At 61.0% G+C, this 15000-nt stretch overlaps 1 protein-coding gene across 4 annotated transcripts in view; it reads left to right on the top strand.

The window, feature by feature from the left end:
- The window catches only part of LOC125450350 (bone morphogenetic protein receptor type-2-like), a 39595-nt gene that overhangs the window by 17900 nt on the left and 6695 nt on the right, over positions 1-15000 (top strand). For 3 of the 4 annotated variants that reach the window (XM_059644059.1, XM_059644056.1, XM_059644057.1), the window contains 7 exons: positions 740-895; positions 3025-3105; positions 7542-7630; positions 8464-8691; positions 9369-9483; positions 10659-10816; positions 11803-11950. In XM_059644059.1, coding sequence (XP_059500042.1) covers positions 740-895; positions 3025-3105; positions 7542-7630; positions 8464-8691; positions 9369-9483; positions 10659-10816; positions 11803-11950 — 975 coding nt within the window. The remainder of the gene's footprint in view (positions 1-739; positions 896-3024; positions 3106-7541; positions 7631-8463; positions 8692-9368; positions 9484-10658; positions 10817-11802; positions 11951-15000) is intronic. The other variant, XM_059644058.1, reaches the window with a different exon arrangement.

Here is a 15000-nt window from a genome sequence, read left to right as displayed (position 1 = left end):
AACCCTCTCCCTCCCTACCTCTCTCTCCCTCTCTCCCCCGCCCTCGTTTTTCTCTCTCTCTCTAACCCTCCCCCTTCCTCTGTCTCCCTCTGTCTGTCCATTTCTCTCTCTCTGTCCATCTCTCTTTCTCCATCTCTCTCTCTCAGATTGTCTGTCTCTCTCTCTGTCTATCTGTCTCTCACTAACCCTCTCCGTCCCTCTCTCTGTCCATCTCTCTCTATCTCTCTAACACTCTAGCTCCCTCCCTCTCTCTCCTCCTCTCTCTGTGTCTCTCTCTGTTTCTCTCTCTCTCTCCCCACTCCCTCTCTCTCCCCTCTCTCTCTCTCCCTCTCTCTCTTTCTCTCTCCCTCCCTCTCTCTCTCCATCTCTCCCCCTCTCTATCTCTCTCTCCCTCTCTCTCCCCCTCACTCTCTCCTTCTCTGTCTCTCTCTCCCCCCTCCCTCTATCTCTCTCTCCCTCTCTCTCTCTCCCCCCCACACTCTCCCTCTCCCTCCCTCTCTCCCCCTCACTATCTCTCTCCCTCTCTCTCTCTTTCTCCCCTTCCCTCTCTCTCCCCCTCTCTATCTTTCTCTCTCTCTTTCTTTCTCCCTCTCTCTCTCTCTCTCTCCCCCCCACACTCTCTCTCTCTCCCTCTCTGTCTCTCTCTCCCTCTCCCTCTCTCTCTCCCTCTCTCTCTCCCCCCCACTCTCTCTCTCTCCCCCCCTCTCTCTCTCTAACACAGTGGTCCCTTTGCCCACAGGTTGCTGGCCACCCAGCCATGTTCTCTCCTGCAACACCAGCTGTACAGACACCCCAGGCAAATCCCATCCCTTCTACTCCTGTTGCTGTAACACAGACCTGTGCAACGCTGTGCCTCCGCGACTCGCCGCCCGGCCACCCAGGACCCCAAAGCGCGGTGAGTGAGTCTTGCTGTGCACTCCCCCATCCCTCTCCCTCTCCCACCCCACCCAACTGCACCTCTCTGTTTCCCCCAACCCCACAACATGGCTTCAGGGACCATGGCCAGAGGCTGGGAATCCTGCAGCGAGTAACTTACTGCCCCCCCCCCCCCAACCAGTGATCAATACCCTGGGGGAGGGCGGGGAACGTTACCGTCTCCCAACGACAGGAGACCCCACCCCCCCACCTTGACATTCAAAGAACAAAGAAAATTACAGCACAGGAACAGGCCCTTCGACCCTCCAAGCCTGCGCCGACCAAGATCCTCTGTCTAATCTGTCATCTATTTTCTAACGGTCTGTGTCCATTTGCTCCCTGCCCATCCATGTACCGGTCCAAATATATCTTAAAAGACGCTAACGTGTCTGCGTCTACCACCTCCGCTGGCAACGCGTTCCAGGCGCCCACCAGCCTCTGTGTAAAGAACTTTCCACCCATATCTCCCTTAAACTTTCCTCCTCTCACTTTGAACTCATGACCCCTAGTAATTGAGTCCCCCACTCTGGTGAAAAAGCTTCTTGCTATCCACCTTGTCTATACCCCTCATGATTTTGTAGACCTCAATCAGGTCACCACTCAATCTCTGTCTTTCTAATGAAAATAATCCTATTCTACTCAACCTCTCTTCATAGCTAGCACCCTCCATACCAGGCAACATCCTGGTGAACCTCCTCTGCACCCTCTCCAAAGCATCCACATCTTTTGGTAATGTGGCGACCAGAACTGTACACAGTACTCCAAATGTGGCCGAACCAAAGTCCTATACAACTGCAACATGACCTTGCCAACTCTTGTACCCAATACCCCGCCCAATGAAGGAAAGCATGCCATATGCCTACTTGACCACCCTATTGACCTGCGTTGTCACCTTCAGGGAACAATGGACCTGAACACCCAGATCTCTCTGTTTATCAATTTTCCCCAGGACTTTTCCATTTACTGTATAGTTCGCCCTTGAATTTGATCGTCCAAAATGCATCACTTCGCATTTGCCCGGATTGAACTCCATCTGCTCTTTATCTGCCCAACTCTCCAGTCTATCTATACTCTGCTGTAATCTCTGACAGTCCCCTTCACTATCAGCTACTCCACCAATCTTAGTGTCATCAGCAAACTTGCTGATCAGGGCACCTACACCTTCCTCCAGATCATTTACATATATCACAAACAACAGTGGTCCCAGCACAGATCCCTGTGGAACACCACTGGTCACAGGTCTCCAATTTGAGAAACTCCCTTCTACTACGACCCTCTGTCTCCTGTTGCCCAGGCAGTTTTTTATCCATCGAGCGAGCACACTCTGGACCCAATGTGACTTCACTTTCTCCATCAGCCTGCCATGGGGAACCTTATCAAACGCCTTACTGAAGTCCATGGAAATGACATCTACAGCCTTTCCCTCATCAATCAACTTTGTCACGTCCTCAAAGAACTCTATTAAGTTGGTAAGACATGACCTTCCCTGCACAAAACCATGTTGCCTATCACTGATCAGCCCATTTTCTTCCAAATGGGAATAGATCCGATTCGATGGGTGCTTCTACCAACCTAACATTCTGCATAAAATTCCCAGAGTTTGGAGCTGATGTGGGAACAGGGGAGGGGTGGGGGGACTGGTGAAGGTTCAGTTTGATTCGGTTCTCACTGCCTCGCGCCCCCCCCCCCCCCCCACCCCTAACCTCCCCCAAACCGCACCCCCTCCACCGCTGCCAAACACTGCCCCCAGTCCCTCCTCCCTCTGCAGAGCCCTGCTACGACTTATCGCTTTCCAGACGCTCCTTTGGGAGTAGGGGAGCTGGAGACCATGACTCCCCCCACCCCCGACTCCAACCCCAACCCCCCCCCCCCATAAAGACCCTCCCTACACCCAGAGGCTGAGAGACTCCCCGTGTTTAATATGAGTCCCTGTTAAACTCTCCCTGGGCCCAGAGAGGGGTCCCAGATCACACGTTTAACCCCAGCACCCCCCCCACCCCGATTACCCCCCCCCCCCAGCCTGATCCCAGATCACCTCCAGATCACCGTGATGCCGATGACCCAGCTCACACACTCTCTCTCTCTCTCTCTGTGTGTGTGTAATCACAGGTTTCCTGACGCTGGTGCTCTGCCTGCTCGTGATCCTCATCCTGTCAACGTCCCTCGCACTGTTCCTCAGGTCAGCCGAAGGTACGGCACCCCGGGGGGGGGGGGGGGGGGGGGGGGGGGTGGGGGTGGTAGGGAGGGTGAGGTGGGGGGGTGTCCCACATGCTCCTGGACCCCGGGGTGGGGGTGGGGGAGGTTTCCAGATGGAGTGCGAGCCACTTCTCCCCGTCCAAGTCCCCCAATCCCAGCGGAGGCTCCCAGGAGGTCTGTCCTGTGGAACTTCGGCTAAAGCTTTCTGTCTGTCTCAGAGAGAGAGGCCGCCTTCCAGACCAGCCGCACCCCCACCCCCAACACCCCCACCCTCACCCCCAACACCCCCCCCCATCACCCACCCACCCCCAACACCCCCACCCCCACCCCCAACACCCCCACCCCCATCCCCCACCCCCAACACCCCCCACCCTCCCACCCCAACACCCCCACCCCCATCACCCCACCCCCCACACCCCCACCCCCACCCCCAACAACCCCACCCCCCAACAACCACCCCCCCCCCAACACCCCCACCCTCACCCCCAACACCCCCACCCCCATCACCCCACCCCCAACACCCCCACCCTCACCCCCAACACCCCCACCCCCCATCACCCCACCCCCACACCCCCCCACCCCACACCCCCACCCACCCCCACCCCCAACACCCCCACCCCCACCACCCCCCCCCCCCACCCCACACCCCACCCCCCTCACCCCACCCCCAACCCCCCCCACCCTCACCCCCCACCACCCCCACCCCCCACCCTCATCACCCTCCACCCCCAACACCCCCACCCTCCCCCACCCCCAACACCCCCACCCCCATCACCCCACCCCCAACACCCCCACACCCACCCCCAACACCCCCACCCTCGTCACCCCCACCCTCATCACCCCCACCCCCACCCTCGTCACCCCCCACCCTCATCACCCCCACCCTCATCACCCTCACCCCCAACACCCCCACCCTCACCCCCAACACCCCCACCCCCATCACCCCACCCTCACCCCCAACACCCCCACCCTCACCCCCAACACCCCCACCCCCATCACCCCACCCTCATCACCCCCACCCTCATCACCCCCTCCCCCTCACCCCCACCCTCATCACCCCCACCCCCGCCCTCATCACCCCCACCCTCATCACCCCCAACCTTATCACCCCCACCCCCAACACCCCCACCCTCATCACCCCCCACCCTCATCAACCCCACCCCCAACACCCCCACCCTCATCACCCCCACCCTCATCACCCCCACCCTCATCACCCCCACCCCCGCCCTCATCACCCCCGCCCTCATCACCCCCACCCTCATCACCCCCAACCTTATCACCCCCACCCCCAACACCCCCACCCTCATCACCCCCACCCTCATCACCCCCACCCTCATCACCCCCACCCCCAACACCCCCACCCTCATCACCCCACCCTCATCACCCCCACCCCCAACACCCCCACCCTCATCACCCCACCCTCATCACCCCACCCCCATCACCCCACCCCCAACACCCCCACCCCCAACACCCCCACCCTCATCACCCCCACCCCCAACACCCCCACCCTCATCACCCCCACCCTCATCACCCCCACGCCCATCACCCCCACGCCCATCACCCCCACCCCCAACACCCCCACCCTCATCACCCCCACCCTCATCACCCCCACCCCCAACACCCCCACCCTCATCACCCCCACCCCCATCACCCCCACCCCCAACACCCCCACCCCCATCACCACTCCACCCCCACTCACACGCCCATCACCCCCAACCCCATCACCTCCACATCACCCCCAACCACATGCTGCTCCCTCAGCCCTGACCCTCCGACGGTGCCCGCTCCCTCGGCCCTGACCCTCCGACGGCGCCCGCTCCCTCGGCCCTGACCCTCCGACGGCGCCCGCTCCCTCGGCCCTGACCCTCCGACAGCACCCGCTCCCTCGGCCCTGACCCTCCGACAGCACCCGCTCCCTCGGCCCTGACCCTCCGACAGCACCCGCTCCCTCGGCCACGACCCTCCGACGGCGCCCTGCTCCCTCGGCCCTGACCCTCCGACAGCGCCCGCTCCCTCGGCCCTGACCCTCCGACAGCGCCCGCTCCCTCGGCCCTGACCCTCCGACGGCGCCCCGCTCCCTTGGCCCTGACCCTCCGACAGCGCCCCGCTCCCTCGGTCCTGACCCTCCGACAGCGCCCGCTCCCTCGGCCCTGACCCTCCGACAGCGCCCGCTCCCTCGGCCCTGACCCTCCGACATTGCCCGCTCCCTCGGCCCTGACCCTCCGACATTGCCCGCTCCCTCGGCCCTGACCCTCCGACAGCGCCCGCTCCCTCAGCCCTGACCCTCCGACAGCGCCCGCTCCCTCGGCCCTGACCCTCCGACATTGCCCGCTCCCTCGGCCCTGACCCTCCGACATTGCCCGCTCCCTCGGCCCTGACCCTCCGACAGCGCCCCGCTCCCTTGGCCCTGACCCTCCGACAGCACCCGCTCCCTCGGCCCTGACCCTCCGACAGCGCCCCGCTCCCTTGGCCCTGACCCTCCGACAGCACCCGCTCCCTCGGCCCTGACCCTCCGACAGCACCCGCTCCCTCGGCCCTGACCCTCCGACAGCACCCGCTCCCTCGGCCCTGACCCTCCGGCGCCCCGCTCCCTCGGCCCTGACCCTCCGACAGCGCCCGCTCCCTCGGCCCTGACCCTCCGACAGCGCCCGCTCCCTCGGCCCTGACCCTCCGACAGCACCCGCTCCCTCGGCCCTGACCCTCCGGCGCCCCGCTCCCTCGGCCCTGACCCTCCGACGGCGCCCGCTCCCTCGGCCCTGACCCTCCGACGGCACCCGCTCCCTCGGCCCTGACCCTCCGACAGCACCCGCTCCCTCGGCCCTGACCCTCCGACGGCGCCCCGCTCCCTCGGCCCTGACCCTCCGACGGCGCCCCGCTCCCTCGGCCCTGACCCTCCGACGGCGCCCCGCTCCCTCGGCCCTGACCCTCCGACAGCACCCGCTCCCTTGGCCCTGACCCTCCGACAGCACCCGCTCCCTCGGCCACGACCCTCCGACGGCGCCCTGCTCCCTCGGCCCTGACCCTCCGACAGCGCCCGCTCCCTCGGCCCTGACCCTCCGACAGCGCCCGCTCCGTCGGCCCTGACCCTCCGACAGCGCCCCGCTCCCTTGGCCCTGACCCTCCGACAGCACCCCGCTCCCTCGGTCCTGACCCTCCGACATTGCCCGCTCCCTCGGCCCTGACCCTCCGACAGCGCCCGCTCCCTCGGCCCTGACCCTCCGACATTGCCCGCTCCCTCGGCCCTGACCCTCCGACAGCGCCCCGCTCCCTTGGCCCTGACCCTCCGACAGCACCCGCTCCCTCGGCCCTGACCCTCCGACAGCGCCCCGCTCCCTTGCCCCTGACCCTCCGACAGCGCCCGGTCCCTCGGCCCTGACTCTCTGACAGCGCCCGGTCCCTCGGCCCTGACTCTCTGACAGTGCCCAGCGCCCGCTCCCTCGGCTCTGACCTTCGGGCAGTGCAGCTCATTATTACAAGGTGCCTACATATTCCTCGTTACCTTTACCACAGGACCCCTTTCCTGCATCCCCCCCCTCACTCGCTCAGAGACTGCCCTGGGAGTGGAAATGTTGATATTTTCTCAGTGCAATTTGTGTGTCTCTGTCTCGGACCGTGTCCCTCTCACTCTCTCTCTCCCTTCCTCTATTGCTCACTCTGTCTTTCTCTCTCATCCTCTTTCACTGTCTTTTTCTCTCTGTAACCCGTCTCCCTCCTTCTCTCACACATTCTCTTTCTCTATATCACTGACTCTCTCTCTCCCTGTGTCTCTATATGCCTCTGTCTCTACGTCTGTCTCTCTATCTCTCTCCATCTGTCTTTTCCTCTATCTCTCTCTCTCTCCCTCTCTGTATCTCCCTCTGTCTCTCACTCTGGCTGTTCCACACTCTCTCGCTCCCTGTCTCTCTCTCCCTGTCACGCTCTCTCTCTCGCTCCCTGTCTCTCTCTCCCTGTCACGCTCTCTCTGTCTCTCTCTCTGTCACGCTCTCTCTCTCTCGCTCCCTGTCTCTCTCTCCCTGTCACGCTCTCTCTGTCTCTCGCTGTCTCTCTCTCTCTCTGTCTGTCTCTCTCTCTCTCTCTTTCTCTCTCTCCCTCACTCCTTTTCACTCTCTCCCTCTCCCATCCCCCCTCTCTCTCCCCTCTCTATCCCCCTCCCTCTGTCTCCCTTTCTTTCTCCTCCCTCCTCCCTCCCCATCCCCCTCCCTCTCTCCCCCTCCTTCCCTCTCTCTCTCCTCCTATCTCTCCCCTTCCCTCTCACCCCCTCTCTCTCGACCCCTCTCTCTTGCCCCCTCTCTCTCTCCCCCCTCCCTATCCCCCTCCCTCTCTCTCCCCTTCTTTCTCCTTCCTCTGCCCTCTTCATCCCCCTCCCTGTCTCTCTCTTTCTCACTCGCTCCGTGTACCCCTCTCACTCACTTACTCACTCTGTGTTGCAGTGCGGAAACAGTTGAGAGGCTGTTTTCTCTCTCATTCAACGTCTCCACAGATTGAGAAGGGGAATGAATTACCTGTTGAGCTCATTGAGGTGGGTTGGAGGTTTTTCTCTTTCAGCTCCTTTTCAGCAGCTCAAGAACGTGCGGTGGGGTGTAAACAGTCTCAGAAAATCTGAGTGCTTTTACTGCAGAGAGCAGGGGGCTGCAGAGGCCTGGGCGGCTTGAGCCCTCGGTGAGTGTGTATGGGAGAGAGAGAGAGTGTGTGAGAGAATGTGAGACAGAGGGAGTGAAGGCCAGAGAGAGAGGGAGAGAGAGAGACAGTGAAGAGGGAGTGTGAAGGGGGTAGAATGAGACAGTGAAGGTGAGAGACTGATGGGGAGGGAGAGAGAGTGAAGGGAGGAGGGAATAGAGGTCAGAGAGAGATGGAGAGAGAGGGAAGGTGTGAGACTGAAGGGGAGGGAGAGACAGTGAAGGGGAGACGGAGTAGAGGTCAGAGAGAGGGAGAAGAGAGAGAAGGTGGGAGAGAGGGACGGAGTGTGAAGGGGAGAGTGCGAAGGGGAGAGTGTGATACAGTGAAGGTGGGAGAGAAGGAGACAGAGTGAAGATGAGAATGAGTGTGAAGGGGAGAGAGAGGGAGAGAGGCAGAGACTGAAGGAGAGAGACTGAGTGTCAGAGAGAGGATGAAGGTGAGGAAGAGTGTGAAGGCGAGGGGGCGAGAGAGAGAGAAAGGGAGGGAGTGCAGGGTCAAGTTATATGCCAAACAGTGGAAGGACCTACAGGCCAATCAGCCTATCACTGCCACTGCTAGCCCACCACCCCATGTTCCGATAATCTCTCTCTCTTTGTCTCTCTTTCTCTCTCTATTTCCCCACTTACCCCCCCCCCCCCGGACACTGTCTCTCCCCCCGTTCCAAACCCCAAACAGGTTATCGGCCAGGGCAGGTTCGGGACGGTGTGGAAGGGTTTGCGAGCACAGACGGTGGTGGCAGCGAAGGAATTCCATGCCCGCCACCGCCAGCAGTTTCACACCGAGATGGGATTGATCTCCTTGCCTCTGATGGAGCAGGGAAACATCCTGAGGTTTATCGATGCGGGAGTGAAGCGGAGTGGGGAAGCCGTGCGATATTTCCTGGTCACCGAGTATCATCAACAGGTAATCAGACACAGAGAGTGGGGAAGCAAAACCACGCGTGCCTCGCCCAACCACAGAAGTCCTGACTTGTGCCCTGTGGATGGTGGGACAGCCTGTATGGTTAGGGTTAGGGTTAGGGGTTAGTGTTGAGGTTAAGGGTGAGGGTTAGGGGTTAGAGTTAGGGATAAGAGTTAGGATTGGGGTTAAGGATGAGGGTTAGGGTTAGAGTTAAGGGTTGGGGTTAGGGGTTAGTGTTGAGGTGAATGGTGAGGGTTAGGGGTTAGAGATTGGGATAAGGGTTAGGGTTGGGGTTAAGGGTGAAAGTTACGGTTAGAGTTAAGGATTAGGGTGTGGGCTTAGGGTCCAGGGTTACAGTTAAGGATACGTTTATGGTTAGGGTTAAGGATAAGTGTTAAGGGTAAGGGTTAAGGGTAAGGGTGAATGGGTTGTGTAAGGGGATAGGGTTAGGTGTTGGGGTTGGGTGTTAGCATTAAAGGCTGGGGTTAAGGATTTGGGGTTAAGGGTTAACGAGTTGGGGTTGGGGTTAAGGGTTACGGGTTGGGGTTAAGGGTGAGGACACTAGAACAGAAGGCATCGTGAGATAGAGGTGAATGATTTGTGGAGGCGGACGGCCGTTGCCTGGTCTTGGAGCCGACTGAGTGAGTCCCCGATGACCTGGAGTCTGTGTATTCCCACAGGGATCTCTGCATCGCTACCTCACCAGGAACTGCAGCGAGTGGGCGCAGTCTGTGCTGCTGGCACAGTCTCTCAGCGCAGGCCTCAGCTTCCTGCACACCGAGCTGTGGCTCAGAGGTACGTTCATTCCCCGTACACCCCCCCTTACCACCCCCCCCCTTACCACCCCCATTACCACCCCCCCATTCCACCCCCCACCACCCCGCATACCACCCCCCCATTCCACCCCCCACCACCCCGCATACCACCCCCCCCTTACCACCCCCCCCTTACCACCCCCATTACCACCCCCCCATTCCACCCCCCACCACCCCGCATACCACCCCCCCATTCCACCCCCCACCACCCCGCATACCACCCCCCCATTCCACACCCCACCACCCCCCACCACCCCCCCATTCCACCCCCCACCACCCCGCATACCACCCCCCCCATTCCACCCCCCACCACCCACCGCTAAACCACCCCCCACCACCCACCACTTACCACCCCCCACCTACCACCCCCCACCACCCCCCACCACCCCCCACCACCCACCACTTACCACCACAACTGCCAGGGTCAGGGCGGGAATGGGGGGCCCTTCATAGCAATGGAGGAACAGGAGGAGGCCATTCAGCCCCGTCCCCTCCTTGAGCGTGTCCCATACACAGGGAACAGGAGGAGGCCATTCAGCCCCTTCTTTTCAGGCCTGGCCCACACACACACACGGAACAGGAGTAGACCATTCAGCCCCTTCTCCTTGGGCCTGTCCCACTCACAGGGAACAGGAGGAGGCCATTCAACCCCTTCTCCTCAGGCCTGGCCCACACATAGGGAACAAGAGGAGGCCATTCTGCCCCTTCTCCTTGGGCCTGTCCCATACACAGGGAACAGGAGGAGGCCATTCTGCCCCTTCTCCTCAGGCCTGGCCCACACACAGGGAACAGGAGGAGGCCATTCTGCCCCTTCTCCTTGGGCCTGTCCCACACACAGGGAACAGGAGGAGGCCATTCTGCCCCTTCTCCTTGGGCCTGGCCCACACATAGGGAACAGGAGGAGGCCATTCTGCCCCTTCTCCTTGGGCCTGGCCCACACATAGGGAACAGGAGGAGGCCATTCTGCCCCTTCTCCTTGGGCCTGGCCCACACACAGGGAACAGGAGGAGGCCATTCTGCCCCTTCTCCTTGGGCCTGCCCACACATAGGGAACAGGAGGAGGCCATACCCATGGGAACGGGTGGTAGATGCAGTGGGAATGGGTCTGATGAAGCAGGTTCTTTCCCTTTCCCCTCGATTGTGTCCCTGGAGCAGGTGAATACAAGCCAGTGATAGTTCACCGGGACCTGACCAGCCACAACGTCCTGGTGAAGGAGGATGGGACCTGTGCCATCGCCGATTTCGGGGAAGCGATTGCCCTGGGCCGGGGGGCGTACCAGGAGGGATGTGCTGCCCTGGATCGGCTCTACACGGTAACTCTGAAACGAGGCGCCACGCAAACCCAGCATCTTCCCGGCTCACCAACCCCAAACCCAACCCCCCTTTTGTAGGCCAAGCCGAACCGGAGGAGCTGCTGGGTCATTGGGCCCTGAGGTGCCTGCTGCCCCACCATCCCTCCCCCTTCACCACCCCACAACTTTCTCCCCAACTCCCTCCCTCTCTCCTAATACCTTTTAGCCCCCGAAGAACTATGTCTATTTCCAAATTAATTCAGGAAAATAAATCTCTGGAGGCAAGCGTCCAATAGAACCCCTCCGCAGTGTGGGAAACAGGCCATTCGACCTGTCAAGTCCCACCGAACAGCATCCCACCCAGGTCCCACCCCCCCCACCTTATCCCTGTAAACCTGCAATTCCCCACTTCAGTATGTTTCAATAATGTCACACCTCATTCCTCTAAACTCCCAACGAGTACAGTCCCCGACCTCACACTCCCTCTGTTCTACCGCCAGCATCGGCCGAGCGAACTCTCCATGGGGCTGCCTCCGACTTGGGTCTGTCTCTGCCTGGATACGGGGCCCCTGAGGCTCGGGTTTTCCTCTGTTGACCTCCCTCGCCCACCCTCCCCACCTCATTGCGCTCGTGCCTCTCGGTCTTCCCTTCTCCGCAGGGCCCCCGACCTCTCTCCCTCCCTCACGGGATCGTCCCCGAGGATTTGGGGGTGGGTGGAGTGTGTGCCAGGGGCCAAATCCTGCCTCTGACTCGGGCCTGTCTCTCCTTGGATACGGGGCCCCTGAGGCTCGGGATTTTCTCCGAGGTGTGGACCCCAGGGATGTGTCTCACCCTCCCATAACCCACCCAGCAGCCCCCTCTCGCCCTTTGCCCTTGCGTCCTCGTGACGGACACACCCCCGCCGTCCCCCGGCTTTCGCTGTTGCTGGCTGTATCCGATGACCATCCAACACTTTGGGGGGTGGGGGAGAATAGTGGGTGGGTGCTGATGTGGATCCATTCTGGCAGGTGGGCACGCACCGGTACATGGCCCCGGAGATCCTGGATGGTTCCATTGACCTGAAGGACAAAACCTCCAACCTGAAGCAGGCAGATGTCTACTCCCTGGCTCTCATCCTCTGGGAAATCTTTACCAGGTGTGCGGAGCTGTCACCAGGTGAGGGATGCCGCGGTCAGGTGTGTTTCGGTGGGGGTGAGTGGGGGTGGGGCAGGGGTGGTGGTCGTGTTGGGGTGAGGTCAGAACTATGTCACTCCCTCCCAGTCCCGCGGGCGCCGACCAGCTGTTCCCTTCTGCCCGCCCCCGGTCACTACCAAAAGTGAGAGTTTTCGAAAACAGGAGCGAGGCCTGTGCGAGGATTGTGCGCGCGGAGTTTCAGGGTCTGAGGAATTGCCAGAGTCCCCCGCTATGCCCAACCCGCGGTTTGTGGGGACGGAAGCCACTCGGCCCGTCAGGTCCACACTGGCACCCCCTCCGCTACCTTCTACGCAATGAAAACCCCAAACCTGCCAAACACCAACCCCACCCTAACCCGCACATCCCTGGGCACTACGGGACAATTTCCCACGGCCAATCCCACCCTAACCCGCACATCCCCGGGCACTACGGGACAATTTCCCACGGCCAATCCCACCCTAACCCGCACATCCCCGGGCACTACGGGACAATTTCCCACGGCCAATCCCACCCTAACCCGCACATCCCTGGGCACTACGGGACAATTTCCCACGGCCAATCCCACCCTAACCCGCACATCCCTGGGCACTACGGGACAATTTCCCACGGCTGACCCCACCCTAACCTGCACATCCCCGGGCGCTACGGGACAATTTCCCATTGGCCAATCCCACCCTAACCTGCACATCCCTGGGCACTACGGGACAATTTCCCACGACCGACCCCACCCTAACCCGCACATCCCTGGGCACTACGGGACAATTTCCCATTGGCCAATCCCACCCTAACCCGCACATCCCTGGGCACTACGGGACAATTTCCCACGGCCAATCCCACTCTAACCCGCACATCCCTGGGCACTACGGGACAATTTCCCACAGCCAATCCCACCCTAACCCGCACATCCCTGGGCACTACGGAACAATTTCCCACGGCCAACCCCACCCTAACCCGCACATCCCTGCTCACTACGGGACAATTTCCCACAGCCAATCCCACCCTAACCCGCACATCCCTGGGCATTACGGGACAATTTCCCATGGCCGACCCCACCCTAACCTGCACATCCCCGGGCACTACGGGACAATTTCCCACGGCCAATCCCACCCTAACCCGCACATCCCCGGGCACTACGGGACAATTTCCCATTGGCCAATCCCACCCTAACCCGCACATTCCTGGGCACTACGGGACAATTTCCCACGGCCGACCCCACCCTAACCTGCACATCCCCGGGCACTACGGGACAATTTCCCACGGCCAATCCCACCCTAACCCGCACATCCCTGGGCACTACGGGACAATTTCCCACAGCCAATCCCACCCTAACCTGCACATCCCTGGGCACTACGGGACAATTTCCCACGGCCGACCCCACCCTAACCCGCACATCCCTGGGCACTACGGGACAATTTCCTACGGGCAATCCCACCCTAATCCGCACATCCCTGAGCACTATGGAACAATTTCCCACGGCCAACCCCACCCTAACCCGCATATCCCTCGGCACTACGGGACAATTTCCCACGGCCAATCCCACCCTAACCCGCACATCCCTCGGCACTACGGGACAATTTCCCACGGCCAATCCCACCCTAACCCGCACATCCCCGGGCACTACGGGACAATTTCCCATGGCCAACCCCACCCTAACCCGCACATCCCCGGGCACTACGGGACAATTTCCCACGGCCAATCCCACCCTAACCCGCACATCCCCGGGCACTACGGGACAATTTCCCATTGGCCAATCCCACCCTAACCCGCACATTCCTGGGCACTACGGGACAATTTCCCACGGCCGACCCCACCCTAACCTGCACATCCCCGGGCACTACGGGACAATTTCCCACGGCCAATCCCACCCTAACCCGCACATCCCTGGGCACTACGGGACAATTTCCCACAGCCAATCCCACCCTAACCTGCACATCCCTGGGCACTACGGGACAATTTCCCACGGCCGACCCCACCCTAACCCGCACATCCCTGGGCACTACGGGACAATTTCCTACGGGCAATCCCACCCTAATCCGCACATCCCTGAGCACTATGGAACAATTTCCCACGGCCAACCCCACCCTAACCCGCATATCCCTCGGCACTACGGGACAATTTCCCACGGCCAATCCCACCCTAACCCGCACATCCCTCGGCACTACGGGACAATTTCCCACGGCCAATCCCACCCTAACCCGCACATCCCCGGGCACTACGGGACAATTTCCCATGGCCAACCCCACCCTAACCCGCACATCCCCGGGCACTACGGGACAATTTCCCACGGCCAATCCCACCTTAACCCGCACATCCCTGGACACTACGGGACAATTTCCCACGGCCATTCCCACCCTAACCCGCACATCCCTGGGCACTACGGGACAATTTCTCACGGCCAATCCCACCCTAACCTGCACATCCCTGGGCACTACGGGACAATTTCCCACGGCCGACCCCACCCTAACCCGCACATCCCTGGGCACTACGGGACAATTTCCTACGGGCAATCCCACCCTAATCCGCACATCCCTGAGCACTATGGAACAATTTCCCATTGGCCAATCCCACCCTAACCCGCACATCCCTGGGCACTACGGGACAATTTCCCACAGCCAATCCCACCCTAACCCACACATCCCCGGGCACTACGGGACAATTTCCCACGGCCAGTCCCACCCTAACCCGCACATCCCTGGGCACTACGGGACAATTTCCCATGGCCAATCCCACCCTAACCCACACATCCCTGGACACTACGGGACAATTTCCCACGGCCAGTCCCACCCTAACCCGCACATCCCTGGGCACTACGGGACAATTTCCCACGGCCAATCCCACCCTAACCCGCACACCTTTGGGTTGTGGAGGAAACCAGAGCACCCGGGGGAAACCCACGCAGACACCCGGGGAGAGAAAGTGCAAACTCCACATGGACAGACAGTCGCCCAAGGGTGGGATCAGATCCGGGACCCCTGGTGCTGTGGGGCATCAGTGGTGATCTCTAGGCTACCGTACCTGGAAGGTGTTCTGGT

The sequence above is a fragment of the Stegostoma tigrinum genome, unplaced genomic scaffold, assembly GCF_030684315.1.
Source record: "Stegostoma tigrinum isolate sSteTig4 unplaced genomic scaffold, sSteTig4.hap1 scaffold_48, whole genome shotgun sequence".
NCBI lineage: Eukaryota > Metazoa > Chordata > Chondrichthyes > Orectolobiformes > Stegostomatidae > Stegostoma > Stegostoma tigrinum.
The sequence above is the reverse complement of the archived record's forward strand: the minus strand, read 5'-3'. Positions and strand labels throughout refer to the sequence as shown.